Source organism: Podarcis liolepis (assembly GCF_965112155.1).
Source record: "Podarcis liolepis genome assembly, chromosome: 16".
Taxonomy (NCBI): Eukaryota; Metazoa; Chordata; class Lepidosauria; order Squamata; family Lacertidae; genus Podarcis; species Podarcis liolepis.
Window position 1 is genome coordinate 42,558,295 of NC_139567.1, and position 20,340 is coordinate 42,578,634.

Consider the following 20,340-nt stretch of genomic DNA (forward strand, 5'->3'; position numbering starts at 1 on the left):
CAAAGACTTTCGCCCCCCGCCCGCCTTCAGAAGAGGTCCAGGACCTCTTCTGAAGGCGGGCGGGGGGCGAAAGTCTTTGCTCCCCCCTGCCTGCCTTCCCGGGAGAGCGGAGAAAGGCAGCGCGTTTCTCCGCTGTCCCGGACGGCTTTTGAAGGCAGGCGGGGGGGGGGGGCAAAGACTTTCGCCCCCCGCCCGCCTTCAGAAGAGGTCCTGGACCTCTTCTGAAGGCAGGCGGGGGGCAAAAGTCTTTGTCCCCCCTGCCTGCCTTCCCAGGGGCTTTTACATCGCCCCGGACAGCGGAGAAGTCCTCCGCTGTCCCGGGGTTTTTTAAAATGCTGGGGGTGGGAAGAAAAGCCCTTGTCCCCCCCCCCCCCAGCCTTCAGAAGAGGTCCGGGGACAGACTGTCCCCGGACCTGGTCTGAAGGCGGTTTCCATAGGAACACATTAATTGATTTTCAATGCATTCCTATGGGAAACCGTGCATCGCAAGACGAAAAACTCGCAAGAAGAAAAAACTTGCGGAACGAATTAATTTCGTCTTATGAGGCACCATTGTAACATATATTCCACACACAAAAACAGCGGCAATTTGTGGTTTACAAAGGACACCTGGACATATAAAGGCCCCCCCTACCTTCAGTAGCTTAGGGCCTCATCAGACCTAAATCCTGCCCTGTCCCCATCTTCTTGCATTTAACTCACGGTATTTCAACCAACTGGCCGTTGACCACATATGGTTGAAACCAAACAAAATTACACACGCGTCAGATGTGATCATACTGGAAGAGATGTTCGGCTGGAGATGTATAAACGTTTGTGCATGCTTGATGTATATGTATTTTATTGTATGAACATGCCACTCTCGTAACGTGAAACGGCATGTGTCATTTGGGAGAAGAACGGCGTGGTTTTGCACCTGTCTTAAGTCCCCATCCGTCTTTTTCAGGGTTAATCTGCCGCGCTCTTCCTCGGGGCAGCCCCCACTCGGACCTGAAAGAGAGGACTGTGCTGTCGGGCTCTATAATGCAAGGTAGGTCTCCCCATGGGCTCTTGGGGTGGGGAGGGAGGAGGTTAAAAGCTCTTCAACTCCACCAATCTGGGTTCTGGTCCAGCTATTTATTGAAAAACAAATTTCACATGTTAACAGGGTAGAGCGTGAGACTCTCAATCGCAGGGTTGTGGGTTTGAGCCCCACGTTGGGCAAAAGATTCCTAGACTAGATGATCCTCGAGGTCCTTTCCAATTCTATGAATTGTGAGTCTTTTATGATAATAAATATGATGATGATTATTAAATGTATAACAGACAAGACTAAGGAAGTATTCCAACCATTCAAAAGAAAGAGCACCAATTGAGCCTGGTCAGGTATAAAGACAGTAGACAAAAGATTTATATTTATATACAGTATACACCTTTTGACATAGATAGAGATATAATTAAAAGAAACTCGTAGAAAAGAGGCAATATGACAGCATACCTAGATGGTAAATAAACAGTGGGTAGTAAATAAAGTGGATCAGAAACGTGTATTTATCAAGGGCTAGTTTTCCTGCTGGACATGGGTGGCGCTGTGGGTTAAACCACAGAGCCTAGGACTTGCTGATCAGAAGGTCGGCGGTTCGAATCCCCGTGACGGGGTGAGCTCCCGTTGCTCGGTCCCTGCTCCTGCCCACCTAGCAGTTCAAAAGCACGTCAAAGTGCAAGTAGATAAATAGGTACCGCTCTGGCGGGAAGGAAAACGGCGTTTCCGTGCGCTACTCTGGTTCGCCAGAAGCGGCTTAGTCCTGCTGGCCACATAACCTGGAAGCTGTATGCCGGCTCCCTCGGCCAATAAAGTGAGATGAGCGCCGCAGCCCCAGAATCGGCCACGACTGGACCTAACGGTCAGCGGTCCCTTTACCTTTACCTTAGTTTTCCTGCTAAATCAACGTCCAGGCTAAATACTGTGAAGTATCTTTCGCAATGGCCACGGCATAACTACGTTTCGGCCCCTTTCATTTAGCCCCCCAAGTAGCCAAGGGGCTTCAGAATTCAGCGCGTTTCCTCCAAGGCTCAGAAGGCCAGATGTCAACAGCTGAGCCAACCTCGCATTATATCACACCTTGCAAGCCCAAGGCCAGGCGGCTGATTCAGTTGCAAGAAGTGACATTAAACACTTAAAAAACAAACAAGCCATGCTTAACACGGTCCGCTTAATACTTTCATTAAAAATGGATTGGAGCTGCAGCTCATGGAAAGAGATCTTTCTGGAGGGACGAGCAGTCGAGAGGCATTTGCGGGAGCAAAACAGCATTTTCTCCTGCCAACGTTCAGCTGTTTGGTTGTGTGAGCTCTTCTGAAGCATCCGTCCTTCTCCCTGCTTTCCCCCACAAAAGGCACCCCGAGGGCTGCAGCCGAGGGCTACGAGGAAGGCCTCAAGTACCCGAAGATCAAGAGGGAGTCCCCTGCCCTGCGGAGCTTCGAAGGCGCCATCACCAAGGGGAAGCCCTACGATGGGGTCACCACCATCAAGGAGATGGGGCGCTCCATCCATGAGATCCCCAGGCAGGACCTGCTTAGCCAAGAGAGTCGCAAGACCCCCGAGATCGTCCAGGGCTCCCGGCCGATGATTGACGGCTCCATATCTCAGGTAGGCAGGTGTCAAAGCCCACCGGAGCTTCTGGGCGTATCCACTCTGAAAAAGAAAGGAAGAGGGCGCGTTTTCTCACCGCAAGCCGAGGGCCGGCCCAAAACACCGAAGAACTACAACTCCCATCAGCCCCAGCAGGCACAGGGTGATGGGAGTTGTAGTTCAGCAACATCTGGAGGGGCAAAGCTTCTCCGTACCTGGTTTAGATCATTATTTCATTACTTGCCCTAAACAGCCTCAGTCCTGTATACCTGAAGGAGCATCTCCACCCCCATCGTTCAGCCCGGACCCTGAGGTCCAGCTCTAACGGGGGGGGGGGTGTATTTTATCTTGTTTTGTGTATCTCGCTTCATAATGGCAACAGAAATAAAGAAACGGTAAAAGACTTGTAGGGACACGGGTGGCGCTGTTGGTTAAGCCACAGAGCCTAGGATTTGCCGATCAGAAGGTCGGCGGTTCGAATCCCCGTGACGGGGTGAGCTCCCGTTGCTCGGTCCCAGCTCCTGCCAACCTAGCAGTTCAAAAGCACGTCAAAGTGCAAGTAGATAAATAGGTACCACTCCGGCAGGAAGGTAAACGGTGTTTCCATGCGCTGCTCTGGTTCGCCAGAAGCGGCTTAGTCATGCTGGCCACATGACCCGGAAGCTGTACGCCGGCTCCCTCGGCCAGTAAAGCGAGATGAGCGCCGCAACCCCAGAGTCAGCCACGACTGGGACCTAATGGTCAGGGGTCCCTTTACCCTTTACTTTTTAAAAGACTTGTATGGAAAAGAATTGAGGTGGGGGGAAATGTGTGCGTCTGTGGGGTTTCTGAGGTGACTTCCCATAGCTGTGGACCCACCGAGGCCTAGCTGACGCTGTGGCCCCCCGTCCTCTTCCCTCTTCTAGGGGACGCCCATCAAATACGAGAGCGGCTCCGGCCAGTCGGCCATCAAGCACAATGTCAAGTCCTTGATCACCGGCCCGAGCAAACTCCCTCGCGGGATGCCTCCGCTGGAGCTGGTGACGGAGACCGTGAAGGTGGCCGAGCGAGGGAAGTACGAGGAGGCCAAGTCCTCCGGGGAGGTCCGCCAGCGCCACACGGTGGTCAGCTCCGGGACCTCGGTCCTCCGCTCGACCCTCCATGAGGCCCCCAAGTCGCAAGTGAGCCCCGGGATCTACGAGGACGCCAACGCCAGGAGGACGCCCGTGAGCTACCAGAGCATGTCCAGGAGTTCCCCCATGATGAACAGGGTGTCGGAAGGTGAGTTTCCCTCGGCCCGAGGGCTGGTGGGATTTGAAGCCTAAACTGCAGCCAGGGATCGGGGGGAGCAACTGACCATTAGGGCACTCTCCAGCCAAAGGAACGTGCCGGCCAATAGTCAAAGTTAGCACAGCTGCTTCTGCAGGTCTGGGTACCTGAGACCACCAATCTAGGGCAAACTCGGCCCTCCAGGTGTTTTGGGACTACAACTCCCATCATCCCTAGCTAACAGGACCAGTGGTCAGGGATGATGGGAATTGTAGTCCCAAAACATCTGGAGGGCCGAGTTGGCCTCTGCCCGATCTAGGCAGCTATTCCCAGGTTCCTGCTCTCTGGAGCAGCTGCAGCAACAGGGACCACTCCCCCTCCACCAGTTTATGTGCCTTCCCACCGTTCTTCTGCATCCAACCGGTCCTTGACAATTACCCACCATGAATTTATCTCCTGCTCTTATAAAGTCATCCAACTTGGTGGCCAATGGCTACTGCTCGTGGCAGAGCATCTGTTCTGCATGCTGAAGGTCCCAGGTTCATTCCTCAGCAGGGCGAGCCTTTGCTGCTGGTCAGTGTGGGCAGTCCTGAGCTGAATGGCCCAGTGATCTGATCTGGTGCTCCTATTTAAGCCAGCCCTTCATTCGGAACTGTGAAGACTGGGATCTCACTTTATTTTTAGGGGAAGAGCTGCAGCTGTAGAGAATACTTAAGTCAGATCCGACTCTGTGGAAAGCGCTTGCACATGTGTTCCTTGGGTCCAAAACACCTACATTTTGAAATATTTCATTCTTGGCACTGTTCCTAACTCTGGCTTTTCATTTGCACCTGGCCCCTCTCCAGGGAAGTCCTCCAACCACGAGAGGAAGTCCACCCTGACGCCAACGCAGAGGGAGAGCATCCCGGCGAAATCCCCCGTCCCCGGGGTGGATCCTGTTGTATCTCACAGCCCCTTCGACCCCCACCACCGAGGGGCTACTCCGGAGGTCTACAGGAGCCACCTCCCATCACACTTGGACCCAGCCATGCAGTTCCACAGGGCGCTGGATCCCAGTACGTCTGGTCCTTTTTGAGCTACTTATTGATTTCCTTTTTCTGTCTTCATTATATCAATCTACCGTATTTTTCGCTCCATAAGACACACTTTTTTCTTCCTAAAAAGTAAGGGGAAATGTCTCTGCGTCTTTTGGAGCAAATGCATGGTCCCTGGAGCTGAATTGCCCAGGGGCAAAAAGCAGATCGTGCTTTTTCTTTTCTTTTTTAAAGATGGAAGTGGGTGTTTAAACAAAGCCCCTGATCGGCAAGCGATCGGGGAGGGAGATAAGGGATGCTAGCAACAAAGGTGGCTGCCTGGGAGGGGGGAGGTAAAGACAGCGAACTTGCAAGGAGAGGAGACAGAAAGACTAAAGCAATGAGGAGAGAAATTAGAAGAAAAGGAGGAGCAAAAAACTGCTCCAGCTAAGGAAAAGACACAAAGGTAAACAAGAGGGAAGGGAGTGTTGAAAGAAAGCAGCTGATCGGTAAGCGATCGGGAGGGAGATAAGGGACGGTAGAGATACAGGAGGCTGCCTGGGAAGGGGGAGGTAAAAGCCCATGGGGCCTCAGGATTTTTGCATTGGGTCACCCCAAATTCACCATCAGATCACATAGCATGTCCATGGCTACAGCCTGCACCAAACAAATGACGCACCCACTGTTGCGTGGGGCCGCAATGACGCAAAAACGTGATTACAAAGCATGGATCCACATGGATCCTCAGGATTTTTGCATTGGGTCACCCCAAATTTCACATCCATCTCTTGCGTCTGCTTTGCTTTCTTGGCCTTTCAGGCAATGGTTCAGGAGCTTTCCTTTCAGGTCAAAGGCCAGGTCCCAATCCGGCCCACCCTCCCCAACCCCTTTTGACAAGTGAGTCAGGTCACAGTCACCTGACACCGAGTGACACCAGGTGATTCATATTTGAAGCTGTAACAGAGACAAAACCCCTGTGTTACAATACAGAAAAATCTGCTCAAATCCAACCGCAACACATGGCTAATAATATAATTAGTTAGATCATAATCCAGAATTTACAAATCTTAAGCATTCACAAATAATGTATGTATAAGTCCATAAACAAGAAATGGTAAGCGTAATGAATTGCTGCCAGGGAACCCCACGACGAAGTTAGGATGCCTTTCAATAGATAATGTCCAACATTGCAGTGATAGATGCTCCAAGGTGTAGAATGCAGCAATGAACAGCAAACGAAACAGGAACAGAACAGAACAGTGTTAGATTCAGGTAAGTAGCCATGTTGGTCTGCTGCAGTCGAAATAAGAATAAAAAATTGTCCCGTAACACCTTATAGACCAACTAAGTTTGTTCTGGTATAAGCTTTCGTGTGCATGCACACTTCTTCAGATACACAGTTAGTGAGCTCTGGTCTCTAATCATATGTACCTGAATGGACAATTCATTTGGAATTTATTTGCTGATGAAGATTCGTCCTTGAAACAGTTGACTTATCCCGGAAACACTGTTCCTGTTTTGTTTTATTGTTCATTGCGGCATCCTACCTTCACTGTAGAGACGTTGGTGGCGCTGTGGGTTAAACCGATCAGAAGGTTGGCGGTTCGAATCCCCGCGACGGGGTGAGCTCCCGTTGCTCGGTCCCTGCTCCTGCCAACCTAGCAGTTCGAAAGCACGTCAAAGTGCAAGTAGATAATTAGCTACCGCTCCGGCGGGAAGGTAAACGGCGTTTCCGTGCGCTGCTCTGGTTTGCCAGAACCGGCTTAGTCATGCTGGCCACACGACCCGGAAGCTGTACGCCGGCTCCCTCGGCCAGTAAAGCGAGATGAGCGCCGCAACCCCAGAGTCGGTCACGACTGGACCTAATGGTCAGGGGTCCTTTTACCTTACCTTTACTGTGGTGTTCCCTGGCAGCAATTTATTACGCGTCCATTTCTCATATTTGAAGCTGGCAGCTCAGTGCTGTGGATGGGCAATCCTGCCTTTTTCCTCCAGAAAGTGGTGCAGATGGTTCCCTCTGCCCCACAGCCCAGCTCCCCCATCTAATTATTATCTTCACAACGACCCTGGGAGGCAGGCAAGGCTGGTCAATGGCAACCGGCCCGCGTTGGGATCTGAACCTGCTGGGCCCTGCAGTGCAGACTCAGACCTTCCCTTTTTTAGAACGATCCCTTTCTCCCTTCTCTGCCCGCCCAGCCGCTGCCTACATGTTCCAGAGGCAACTTTCGCCCACCCCAGGCTACCCGAGCCAGTACCAGCTCTATGCCATGGAGAACACGCGGCAGACCATTCTCAACGACTACATCACCTCCCAGCAGATGCAAGTCAACCTGCGGCCCGACCTGACCAGGGGGCTCTCTCCCCGGGAGCAGACCTTGGCCCTCCCCTACGCGGGAGCCAGAGGTGAGTCTGCTTCCTCCGGGGAGGATAACCGGTGGCAACCTCTCGCACGCCTTGCCCCTTTCCCAGCCTTCCCAGGTTTAGAACATAGGGCTTGTTTGTTTGTTTTTAAGCAGGTTGAGGGGTCCGGTATCAGTGGAGATGTGGTGGCAAACGGGTTTGGTGCACCCATTCTTTAAAAACAGAGGTTTTAAAGCAGGGTGGTTGGGAGACTTCGGCCTTTGGGCCAAATCCGCCTCGCCATTTGACTTCTGTGAGGCTGTTTGGGGCAAGCCACACCCACCTGCCCTACACCTTGGGTTCTGTGTGACGTCAGGGGCGGGAGTGGGAGTGGTTTAACGGCCAGCCCCTCCCCACAGGGAACTCTGGGAATTGTAGCTCTGCGAGGGGGGAATCGGGATCTCCTAGCAACTCTTGGTACCCTTAATAAACCATGGCTCCCAGAATTCTTTGCGGGGGGAGCCATGACTGCTTAATGTGGTATCGGTAGTATTTATGCGGTCAGAGTCCTTGTTCTTCAACTGATGGGTCACGGCCTGATTGACGCAGCAGCGGCAGCCCCATCCCACAAATAAATGCTTTTCGAAAATTAACAAATGGGTCCCCAAAATGAATATTTGGGTTAAAGGTGGGTCCCCGGTCCGAAACGGCTCAAAGACTGCTGGCCTGAGTGATCTTGTGCATATCTCCATTATGTCTCCCCCCTTTTTAATTAGGGATCATTGACCTGAACACCATGGCACCCACCATCTTGGTGCCCCACCCTGGAGGGCCCAGCACCCCCCCGATGGACAGGATCACCTACATCCCTGGGACTCAGCTAGCGTTCCCCACCAGGCCTTACAACCCTCCTTCCATGTCTCCAGGTGAGAGCTGCCTCCCCGCTAGGTGGGGAGAGCAGGGGGCACACACCCCTCCCCCGAAAGTGGGCCGCCGACACTTCTGCCCTGGTGGGGAAGGCAACCCCTGGCCTCTGTCGCCCTTTGGCCACTACCACCACCCCAGAGTTCCAGGCAAGCTGTTGCCACACCCAGCGTCAGCTGTCAGATTCTCAATCTTTTTTTGGGGGGGGTATGCAAAACCTAGCGGCAGCACCCGCCTTTGATGTCTTCTGTGCCAGTGCCCCCCTCCTGCTTTGGTGGATGCTTCCCGGCCATCCATCCTCTTCCCACACTGCCTTAAGGGCCACCAACCAGCTGTGAAGCTAATGGTGCGATTACACTTAACATACAAGGTTTGGGGCTTTTTTAGCATGTCACGTAACTATTTACTATTACAGTGGAACCTCGGTTTTCGAACATAATCCGTTCCAGAAGACCGTTCGACTTCCAAAACGTTCAAAAACCGAGGATCAATGGGCCGGCTGCAGAGCCAATGGGGAAAAAGTGAAAAACGCACCCCGGAAGCCATTCGACTTCTGAGGCACGTTCGAAAACGGAAGCAATTACTTCCGGGTTTTTGGCGTTTGGGTTCCGAATCGTTTGGCTTCCGAGATGCTCGAAAAACGAGGTTCCACTGCATTTGCTTATTTCATAAAATGTATATTCTGCTTTGTTGTTTTCTAAAAGGCCTAAAGCAAGCCTCAAAGCGGTTTATATTAACAGGATTATTGGCGGCACAGCTTTTAACTCTCTCCCACTGCAGAGAGTCTGACAAAAACCCCTCTGAGGTTCCTGCATTGCAGGGGGCTGGGTGAGTTGGCCCTTAGGGTCTCTCGCTGCTTTTGGCATTCTTAGGGGAGCTTCAAACCAAGAGTGTCTTCTAGATAAATCCACATGCTCTTTCCACTGACTTCCACCAGCTTTTATCAGATGGCATCCCTCCCCCCCCCCCGCCCTGTTAGGCTTTTTTCTAGCAGTAGGAACATGAGGGGCAAGGGGAACCCTAGATGTCAGGAGGACTTAATAATTTATTGCAGACTCTGGCACCCTCTCCAAACTACAATTCCCAGGATTCCTTGTGGGGAGCCATGACGGCAGCGAAACCCCTGCGGGCTGCGTTGTGTTGCCTGGCCTTGTTACGCAAACGGACCCTCTTGTCTTGTTTCCCCACCCACCCCTCAAAACCCACATTTTTTCTTTTTCCTCCTCACCAGGGCACCCTTCGCATCTGGCAGCCTCTGCCGCAGCCAACGCTGAGAGGGAGAGGGAGCGCGAGAGGGAAAAGGAGCGGGAACGGGAGCGTGAGAGGGAGCGTGAGCGTGAAAGGGAGCGAGAGAGAGAGAGGGAGCGGATAGCAGCCGTTCCCAGCGAGCTCTACCTGCGCCCAGGTGAGTGCCCAGAATGCCTTCTCCAGCTGCTGCTGCCCCCTCCTTTTTGATACTTCAGAGCCTAAAGCAAATTTGTGTGTGTGTAATCTTTAATTTTCTAGTGGGAGGGAGTTCCTCTGTCACTAGGAGGCAGGTGGTTTAAAGAAAGCTTTAGCTAGGGCTTCTGATTGGTACAGGCGCCCCGGAAACAATAGCCGGCAGTCGCATTAGACATCGGGCTTCCGAAAAAGGTTTGGAAACCGGAACACACACTTTTCGATGTTTGGGAACCAAGGTACCACTGTACAGCTCCCAGAATCCTTTGGGAGAAGCCACAAAAGTGGTACGGCAGTGCTTCAAAGTACAGTGCGGATGTGGCTCTAGAAGCAGTGACTCAGACTCAGACTCTTCAAACCTCCTGGTTCTTTTCCTCTACTGCCGGGTGGGACGTTGCTTCATTCCTGATATTTATTATATTCTTCAGGTGCTGAGCAGCCAGGAAGGCCAGGAAGCCACGGCTACGTCCGCTCGCCATCCCCGTCAGTCCGCAGCCAGGAAAGCGTCATGCAGCAGCGGCCGAGCATCTTCCAGGGATCAAACGGGACGAGTGTCATCACCCCACTGGACCCCTCCGCACAGCTGCGCATCATGTACGTTCGTTTTAATTCTTTTGTGCAGCCGGGATCCTGTTTGCCCGTGACTGACACTCCCCGTGGTTTAAGCAAAGTTGCATCAGGCATTCCTGAGGCAGGACGGTTGCTCTGTGCAAACAGGGACGCACTCAGTCTTCTCTTAAAGCAGTTCCCCAAAGTTGGGTCTCCAGCTGTTTTGGGACTACAACTCCCATCATCCCTAGCTAGCAGGACCAGTGGTCAGGGATGATGGGAATTGTAGTCCAAAAGCAGCTAGAGACTGAAGTTTGGGAAACACTGTCTTAAATGGATACAGCTGTCCTCAAAGCCCAAGTTGCTCAATGCTTGTAAAAAAGTTTGTTAATTCCTTATGGCTGATAGAGCTTGGAGACGGGGTTATTGTAAGGAATGGCTGCAGGAGAAGACCAACCGCCTTTCAAATCTTTCAAAGGGCTGCCAGGAGGAAGACTGAGAGAACCTGTTCCCTGTCCCTCAGAATTGGAGGGGATAAGATTCTATTGAAACGTTAGGAAAAGATTTCTGACGGGAAGAGCTTTTCAGCCGTGGAACACCCAGCAGACTCTCCTCCGCAGGAGATCTTTGAAGCAGAGGCTGGAGAGGAAGAATCTCTCGAGGGGGGCAGGGAGTTGCAGGACTTACCTTTACTGAAGCAGGGGGTCAGATTGGATGGCCTCTATGGGCCCTTCCAACTCAGTGAGTTGCACCCAGCAGTAGTTGGGCTCAGAGTCAGCCCGCTGTAATGAATGGATGTTGCTTTCTGAAGGCAAAGGAAGGACTGGACCCTGATTAATACAACAGACACGAAGCTTAACCAGCAAGACCCTGGGAGAAAGTGCGCTTGCCACTCCCTGGCCCAGGGCGTTTTTATTCACAAAAGAACTTTAACACAGCGTTTGTAAGAACCAATCAGATTTCCTCTGAGCATTTCAAGAAATCCCCACGTGGGGACAAAGTCCGATCAGAGGAAGCCTCTTAACTACAAAGATCTATTTCCTATTTGAGTATGCATACATGTTCAGGCTAAGTAAACAGGAACTAAGGAGGAATGCATTTAGCAAACCCCGGAGGTCATAAAAGGAAAGACAGGCATTTTACCACCTCCATGTGAACTCTGTTCCTGGCCTTAAGATCCACCTAAAGATTAACAAAAGCTACATCAAAGCTACCTCCTTCAAAGCTATCTCTTTATTTTTATGTACCCAGGGTGCCTGGTGAAGCAACTGGTCTGTGCATGACTGTCAGGCATAGAGAAAAAGGGACAGAGATGCAGAGGCTTGTGGGATTGATCAGAAATCATGTCAATGACTCAAACCCAGTCAAAGCGATGCTTTCCCCGCTGACACAGTGGCTTGCTTCATTTTTCATAATTCCTCATAGCAATCCTACATGACCACTACAAATGCATACGGCTAAAGATAGGTAGCCGTGTTGGTCTGCCATAGTCAAAATAAAAAATTCCTTCCAGTAGCACCTTAAAGACCAACTTAGTTCTTGGTATGAGCTTTCGTGTGTATCTGAAGAAGTGTGCATGCACACGAAAGCTCATACCAAGAACTAACTTAGTTGGTCTTTAAGGTGCTACTGGAAGGAATTTTTTATTTTGCATACGGCTAAGTTGGTGGAGAGGGATGCAGGTGGCGCTGTGGGTTAAACCACAGAGCCTAGGACTTGCTGATCAGAAGGTCGGCGGTTTGAATCCCTGCGGCATTTCCGTGCGCTGCTCTGGTTCTCCAGAAGCGGCTTAGTCCTGCTGGCCACATGACCCGGAAGCTGTACGCCGGCTCCCTCGGCCAGTAAAGCGAGATGAGCACCGCAGATGACTGGACCTAATGGTCAGGGGTCCCTTTACCTTTACCTTTAAGTTGGTGGAACTTAGCTGGACGCAGCCCTATGGGTCTGTGCCAACAGCTGACGATAGCGCCCCCCTTGCCGTATAACTCAAAATGTCCTAAGGTGTTACCACCCTCTTTTTGTTCCGACCAACAGGCAGATCCCCCCCGGCACTCCCACCATCACCCAGGCCTTGCCCACCTCCCGCTACAACACGGCCGCCGACGCTCTGGCCGCCCTCGTGGATGCTGCCGCTTCCGCTCCCCAGATGGAGGTGGCCAAGTCCAAAGAGGGCAGCAAGCACGACGGGGGCCGCATCGAGGAGAACCCGGGGCGCAGATCGGTCGTGAGCGAGCAGCAGCAGCAGCAGATGGAGCAGAAGGCGATGGAGGCAGAGAAGAGGGGGCCCCCGGGCCTGTACCCCTCCTCCTCGTCGAGCTACTCCTCCTCGGGGAAATCCCAGCCTTCCTCCTCCATCTACTCGGACGCCGGGAAGGACAAGGGCCCGCCTTCCATATCCAAGTATGAGGAGGAGCTTCGGACGCGTGGCAAGACCACCATCACAGCGGCCAACTTTATCGACGTGATCATCACACGACAGATCGCCTCCGACAAGGACGCCCGCGATCGCGGCTCCCAGAGCTCAGATTCCTCCAGCAGCCGTATGTCCTCTGAGTTTCCTTTGGCCTCCTTAGCCTGGCTATAAGTTTGGCCCATTTAGGTGCAGGGCAGTAGTATCAGTGTTTGAAAAAGAATACATGACTAAGCCATTTCTCACCTTCTCACCCCTTGCCTTTTCCTGTAAGACCTATTACAGTCGTTAAGAGTCGTCAACAGGCTCATCTCAGCTATCTGCCAATCTCCCATTCCCACCACCCTTCTGAGTAATACCCCTCCCCACCTTCTCACTATATAGAAGGGTCTGGCAACTTCTGTTTCAGTGTATCTGAAGAAGTGTGCATGCACACGAAAGCTCATACCAAGAACTAACTTAGTTGGTCTTTAAGGTGCTACTGGAAGGAATTTTTTTATTTTGACTATGGCAGACCAACACAGCTACCTATCTGTAACTGGAATTATGCTGACTTAGTTCTTTTAGCATTAAAGAAACAGCAGCCAATTTTTAGCCGGGACAAGTGGTTCTCAAACTTTTATGGCCCTCAAACCCACCCCCAACTCCCCCTCCTCTTTACAAGGTATTATTCAGGGTAGCAGTTTCCCTCTTCGACTACTGCAATGCGCTCTACTTGGGGCTACCTTTGAAGGTGGCTTGGAAACTACAACTAATCCAGAACGCAGCTGCTAGGCTGGTGACTGGGAGCAGCCACCAGGGCCATATAACTGGTCCTAAAGGAATTATGTTGGCTCCCAGCACGTTTCCGAGCACAATTCAGAGTGTCGGTGCTGACATTTAAAGCTCTAAACGGCCCCAGCCCAGTATCCCTGAAGGAGCGTCTCCACCCCCATCGCTCACCCCAGACACTGAGACCCAGCTCCAAGGGCCCTCTGGTGGTTCCCTCGCTGTCAGAAGCGAGATTACAAGGAACTAGGCGTAGGGCCTTCTTGGTAGTGGCGCCCGTCTTGTGGAAACACCCTCCCATCAGATGTTAAACGAAACTGTCCTGAAAGAGGTTCAGCAAAATGTACTTTGTAAGCCCCTTTGAGAAGAAAGGCTTTCAAACACAGATGGATGAAAAGGTTAATCAGGGATCCCCAAGCTGTTTTTGGGGTTGGGGGGCCAAGGACACCTATGGAAATCTAAGGAATGGTCTAAAGCACCACAAAATACCCATTTCACAGAATTAAAACAAGTGGGTGCTCAACTCTTCTCTCTGTCAACAACAGACGAAACACCTGCACACATAACCTAAAACTCAGGCAGAAAACAGGACTCCTCTATAAAATATTTAAAATGGGGAAGGGGCCTATAGTGTCTCCCCCAAAGGCGGGATACCCACCTGCACCCCTATTTATACGGGTTTTCCTGGGAAACAAAGTCAGCCATTTCTCATCCAAAGTGTGAATCACACTTCTACACCAGCAGGCCTAACACTACCAGAGGCAGGTCAGGGTTGGGCCTTACGAATGACCTCTCTCTCTCTCTCTTCCTCGATCCATGTAGTTTCCTCCTCCCACCGCTACGAGCCCCCCCGAGACGCCATCGAGGTGATCAGCCCCGCAAACTCGCCGGTCCCTCCCCAGGAAAAGATGCTGCCTTATCAACAGGAAGCCCCCAAAATGAGCCAGGCAGAACGTAAGTTCTCACTGCGCGGGATTGGGGCAGCCTCTCAACTTGCATCTTCGCGCAGGGAGGGCGAATTGGGTGCAGACGTGTTTTTTTTATTCATTTATTCAGAGTCGTAGGTCACAAACAACAAATGACAAATCTTAAAATTGAATAGAGTCGCAGGCCAAAATGCGTACATGTGTCTAGGCAGAACAAGCTTGCAAGTAATTCGCAATTAAGAGTTGCGTATCTCTTTTTGCAGTGCAGAAAGAGAACCTTGCAACCCTGTAGCTGAAGCGTTTCTTATCAAGTCCCACCGAGCGCCATTGGGACGTTCTGCTGATTTTAGGAGTGATCTTTTCTGAGTGCAAATGAGTTCCTCTCCCGGTTACCTAAGTCAGGGCTGATGGGATGTGGAGGCCGAGAAGCCCTATAGAGGACCGCAGGCTCCCCACCTTATTGCGTTGTGAATCTCTTCTTCTTTTCTAACTAGGAGACTGCAGCCGTCAGTATGAGGGGTCAATCCACTCCTACAGGCAGCAGCAAGATTCTCCATCGCCACAGCAACAGCAGCAGCAACAGCAGCAACCTCCTCCGCCACCTGCGCAGGCGGAAGGGATGGGGCCCGTGCCACGAACACACCGCCTGATCACCCTCGCCGATCACATCTGTGTAGGTTTGCGTACTTGAGAACCTCTTTTGGAAACTTCCCTGATGCTTTCATCTGAGGCAGGCACCTCCAAACTTGGCCCTCCAGATGTTTTGGGACTACAACTCCCATCATCCCTAGCTAACAGGACCAGTGGTCAGGGATGATGGGAATTGTAGTCCCAAAACAGCTGGGGGGCCGAGTTTGGGGGTGCCTGATTTGAGGTTTACCCCCCGATTCTCACCGCTGCTTATAGGAACCCGCATGGTTGCCTAGATACTTGTAGTGTCTAATGCGGTCCATTTCTAGTTCCAATTCATCAAATTTGTACAGCGCTTGATTGAAAAAACAAACCTTCAAAGAGGTGTACAATAAAAGATAAAGCAAAAATGATCCATAAGAAAAACTAACAAGCGTAATTCAAGACTTTCGAAAAGTAACAACCGACTAAAATTAAAATGCACACCAGCTTTCTAAGCATGTGGATAGGCTTGTCTAAGCAAAAAATATTCAGCAGGAAGGGTTTAGTGATGGCACCTGCATACCATATTTTTCGCCCCATAGGACGCACTTTTTCCCCTCCAAAAATGAAGGGGAAATCTGGGTGCGTCCTATGGGGCGAATGCAGGCTTTCGCTGAAGCCTGGAGAGCGAGAGGCATCGGTGCGCACCGACCCCTCTCGCTCTCCAGGCTTCAGGAAGCTATCCGCAAGCCTTGCAAGCCCGGTGGGAGTACCCGCGGGCTCACAAGGCTTGCGGGCAGCAGCCTGCAGCCCCCGCGAGTGTCCGCAAGCCTTGCGCGCCCGGCAGGAGGTCCCACCGGGTGCGCGAGGCTTGGGGCGACAGCCTGTTGCCCCAAGCACGGGGAGCCCTCCGGAGGGCTTCCCCTGCTTCGGTTAGGTGAGCGCAAGGCTTGGGGTGGCAGCCAGGGCTGGGGGGGGAAAATAATTTTTTAAAATTCATTTCCCCCCCAAAAAATGAGGTGCGTCCTATGGGCCGGTGCGCCTTATAGGACGAAAAATACGGTAATTTCAGTAGGCAGGGAGTTCCAAAGTGTAGGCGCTGCCATGCTAAAATACTGATTTCTTACAATTGCAGAATGACCTGCTGATCGAAGCGGTTGAGTGGGTGTAGATGTCATCTTGTAGGGAAACTGGTCCCCAGTTGCAAAGGGCTTTATCTACTAATAGCAGCACCTTGAACTTGGCCCACTAGCAAACTGGCACCCCGCTTAGGTTATCTGCAGCACAGAGAGAATTCTTCACTCGACGTTCTATAGTTAGATGGAGACAAGGGTGGAATAGTGAGCTGGAGGCTGTAGTTCACTGGTAGAGCCCCTGCTTTGATTGCAGAATGTCCCAGTTCCAGTCCTCCCCATCTCTAGGCAGGGGCTGGAGAAAACTGCTGCCTGAAACCCTCACTGGAGAGCTGCTGCCAGTCAGTACTGGGAATACTTAGCTAAATGGGCCCACTGGTCTGACTCAGTATAAGGCGGCTTCCTGCTTTAAATCAGCTTTCTATTGAGACCCATGAGGACTGGAAGCTTGGTTTAGTTTCACGGGAAGGGCTGGAGCACACACTTTGCTTGCAGAGGGTTCCAGGTTTGATCCCCAGCACCTCTGGGTAGGACTTGGAAAGCCAGCCTTCCCGAAATGCTGGAGAGCTTCTCCCAGGACGAATGCTGAGCTAGGTGGATCATCAGCCTGTAAATGCTGAGCTTGGTGGATCATCAGCCTGTAAATGCTGAGCTTGGTGGATCATCAGCCTGTAACTGCTGAGCTTGGTGGATCATCAGCCTGTAAATGCTGAGCTTGGTGGATCATCAGCCTGTAAATGCTGAGCTTGGTGGATCATCAAGGCAGTTTCCTAAACAACTGCTGGTCATCATCATCAAAAACTGAGTTGGATTGTGGGGTGTAATTGAGAAGGGTAGGCATGCGCCACTACCAGCACTCTTGATCATATAATCTTTTGCAAACCTGTTGAAGTGTTTTTGGAGGTGAGACTAAAATAATAATAATAATAATAATAATAAAATTGGGATTCTCTGCAAAATTCCTTATCCCCAAAGCCAAGTAAACATTGAGTCTACACTGGCTAGTTGCTTTATTTTGTAGAAAAATTTTTGGGCATCCTTCATCTTGTAATTTCTAAAACACGCTGCTTTTACACAATTCACAACAAAAATGATTAAAGGTTTCTCCCCTTGACAGCAGCCTGCAAATCAATCCCACATGCTTCCTGCCTTGGGTGCTGGTTTGGTTTTGCAAGATTATTTGCTGATAATTCATTTTGTCTTTTCCGTTTCCCCCGCAGCAAATCATCACCCAGGATTTTGCCCGCAACCAGCCTACTACGCAGCCATCCCTACAGACTCCCACTAGCACATTCCAGACCTCCGCCCCGACTTCCATCGCCACCACGAACCGGGTGAAGGCCTCAAACCGCTACAGCCCTGAGGTGCAGATCCAGTCTGCGCCCCACCAGCGCCCCGGGTCGCGGGTGTCCCCCGAAAACCTCTCGGAGAAAAGCAGGGGAAGGTAACGATTCATGGGACTTTGCACCTTTTTTGCCGTGTGGTCTTGTGTTAGAAGGCTGTGCCGCATTGAGAAGGGGGCTCGTTCTCTCTCACCCACTCGCTCGGAACTGGCTTGGAAGCTCGTCACTGACTTGGCTCGTCATTGACTTTGCTGCTCCTCAGTTTGCTCAGAGCCCCTGATTCAGGCCTTCCTGAGAACTGAGGTGGAGGCTGCATATGATAGCTGGAGTTCTAAACACCAACTACTGGTCTCTTCTGTTTAACATGCCCTGACTTACAAAGTTTCATACATTGTCGTGTATCACCTGGTGATCGCTGGATGAAGGACAGCCTAGAAAAATAACTGCCGTATTTTTCTTTTCTTTTTTAAAAATATATTTATTAACCTTTCAAAGTTTATACAAAAAAGACAAAAAACAAAAATACAAAAATTAAAAACACATATAATTTCATTCACTTATTTTCTTTTAACTTATTTCTCGGACCTCCTCATACCTCCCCTTTTTGTATTCCAATTCAGATTATTCATTCAGCATATCCTCACCCTTAATTTTCACTTAATTTTACACCTTTCTTTCTTCTTTTTTCCCCAATTATCCTAATCATTACAGCTGATAACCACTTAGATTCTATCCAACATCAATCTAACATTCCCTAATTTTATAATACTTCCCAAGATAGTCCTTAAATTTCTTCCAATCTTCCGTATTTTTCGCTCCATAAGACACACCTGCCATATTTTTCGCTCCATAAGACGCACCTAGTTTTTAGAGGGGGAAAGCAAGAAAAAAAATATTCTGCGCAGAGCATGTAAGCGGCTCTCGCTTTTCTTGCTTTAAAGGAAGCAAAGCGAGAGCCGCTTACGTGGCTTCTGTCCCACTTTGTGCAGCTGTCACTTGGCTTGCACATCCCTCCTCCCGCCTCGCTGTAAAAGAGGAGGAGACACCAGGACAGGTGCTTTGCTTGCTTTACAGCAAGGCGGGTGCAGAGCAGAGCAGAGCAGCGCCTCTCGCGGAAAAGCCAGCAAGAGCTCTTTAAAGAGAGAGCTGAGCAGAGCCTCCCGCCTGCATTCGCTCCATGAGACGCACACACATTTCCCCTTACTTTTTAGGAGGAAAAAAGTGTGTCTTATGGAGCGAAAAATACGGTAATAATCATACAAAGTAAATAACACACTAATGATAATAATAAACCATACTAATGGTAAGTAATATTACTAATATTTATTTGATAAATGGCGAAAACATAAAAATCACATACTGCTTGATTGTAAAAAGACAACAACCTCCAAGCAGTTTGTTCAAATGAAACAATGCTTTTAGTATTGCTAATTTCAACTGTTTCCCAACATTTGCTAGATCCTTAAAAGGAACGAGATGCTGGACTAGATTGGAGAGCCAGGGTAGTGTCGTGGTCAAGAATCTCAGACTTAAGACCCGAGAGGGAGGAGGCTTCTGGTCTCCACTCGGCCTTCAGGGAGTTCCCTGGGTTAACTCTCAGGCTAACCACCCTCACAGGGTTGTTGTGAGGATAAAATAAAGAGGGGAGAACTATGCACATGGCCTTGAGCTCTTTAGAAGACATGTGGGGTGTAAATATAATAATATGGTATGCACCGCGGAGGACCTTACAGTCCACAGACAATAACATCTTGGAGGTCCCGGGCCTCAAGGAGGTTAGACTGGCCTCGACCAGAGCCAGGGCCTTTTCGGCCATGGCCCCGGCCTGGCGGAACACTCTTATCACAAGAGACCAGGGCCCTGCGGGACTTGACATCTTTCCGCAGGGCCTGCAAGATGGAGCTGTTCCGCCAGGCCTTTGGGTGGAGTTCAGTCTGACCCCTCTCCTTTTACAAGACCCTGCATATAAGTGGCTCATACAGTTTAACCTCAGCCTCCGTCCTCGAAAGTTTGGGGCAGGGAGACCAGGAGAGGATATCTGCGTGTTTATAATTTGAAATGCTTTTGTACGTTTCTTGCCCCGCAATCTCTCTAGGCTTGGAAAGTCCCCAGAGAGGAGCCACGTTTCCTCCGAGTCATACGAACCGATCTCGCCCCCCCAGGCCCCGGCTGCTCACGAGAAGCAAGACAGCCTCATATTACTCTCCCAGCGATCCGAGCCTTCGGAACAGAGGTACACAAGACGGGCATCACAGCAGTTTCTCATTCGTATCTGTCAGTTAAGTTGCTTGCCTGTGGTCTTGAGATCGACAGGCGCGCACAGAGCCCGAGGTGCCCTGATAGAAATTTCGGATGCAAGAGTTTGGCAGAAATGTAGCTCTAATAAGCCTGTTAAAACGGATGTGCAGGTCCTGCTATCGGAACACAGCCCATCTCTGTGAAATCATTCGTCAGGCGAGTGTTCGCATAACGAACTGGCGGCTTCCCTTATTTCCATTGGGGAAATATCTAATACGTGATTTCTCCCTTCTGTCTTTCCTCTGTTGTTTCTGCCCGAAACGGCAGCCATCAACCAGCAAAACACAAGCAAGGAAGGAGACAAACTTTAAGGCTGATATCTGAATCAGCCATTCCTATAGCAAGGTTCTGGGTGCTAATTCACCGTGTTCAAATAAGCAGATTTTCACGTAGCGAGTGTCAAGATAGCGAGAAACACGCGTATGCCTGCAGGTGTTTTCTTTTTAAAGTATGGCCCATTTTCTTTCTGCGTCCCTTCTCAACCCTTTATTCTCGGCAGGACGGACTCTCGTTCTCCGGGGAGCATGAGCTACCTGCCTTCGTTCTTCACCAAGCTGGAGAGCACCTCGCCAATGGTGATGTCGAAGAAGCAGGAGATATTCCGCAAGCTGAACTCCTGTGGGGGAGGCGACAATGACATGGGTAATGAAGGATCTCCTTTCGCTTGCCTTTTCCTTTTCTCAGAAATAATTCCCCAGCCACTGTGTGTTTCCCGAGTGCAGTCC

The 20,340-nt window shown here is 50.8% G+C and overlaps 1 protein-coding gene across 3 annotated transcripts in view; it reads left to right on the forward strand.

Moving 5' to 3' along the window:
* NCOR1 (nuclear receptor corepressor 1) overlaps window positions 1-20,340 on the forward strand; it is a 110,305-nt gene that overhangs the window by 81,774 nt on the left and 8,191 nt on the right. For 2 of the 3 annotated variants that reach the window (XM_083479686.1, XM_083479687.1), the window contains exons 31-44: window positions 947-1,030; window positions 2,376-2,629; window positions 3,517-3,871; window positions 4,705-4,914; window positions 7,069-7,275; window positions 7,989-8,138; window positions 9,368-9,541; window positions 10,005-10,170; window positions 12,160-12,665; window positions 14,126-14,257; window positions 14,724-14,902; window positions 17,195-17,418; window positions 19,413-19,550; window positions 20,115-20,257. In XM_083479686.1, coding sequence (XP_083335812.1) covers window positions 947-1,030; window positions 2,376-2,629; window positions 3,517-3,871; window positions 4,705-4,914; window positions 7,069-7,275; window positions 7,989-8,138; window positions 9,368-9,541; window positions 10,005-10,170; window positions 12,160-12,665; window positions 14,126-14,257; window positions 14,724-14,902; window positions 17,195-17,418; window positions 19,413-19,550; window positions 20,115-20,257 — 2,922 coding nt within the window. The remainder of the gene's footprint in view (window positions 1-946; window positions 1,031-2,375; window positions 2,630-3,516; window positions 3,872-4,704; window positions 4,915-7,068; window positions 7,276-7,988; window positions 8,139-9,367; window positions 9,542-10,004; window positions 10,171-12,159; window positions 12,666-14,125; window positions 14,258-14,723; window positions 14,903-17,194; window positions 17,419-19,412; window positions 19,551-20,114; window positions 20,258-20,340) is intronic. The other variant, XM_083479688.1, reaches the window with a different exon arrangement.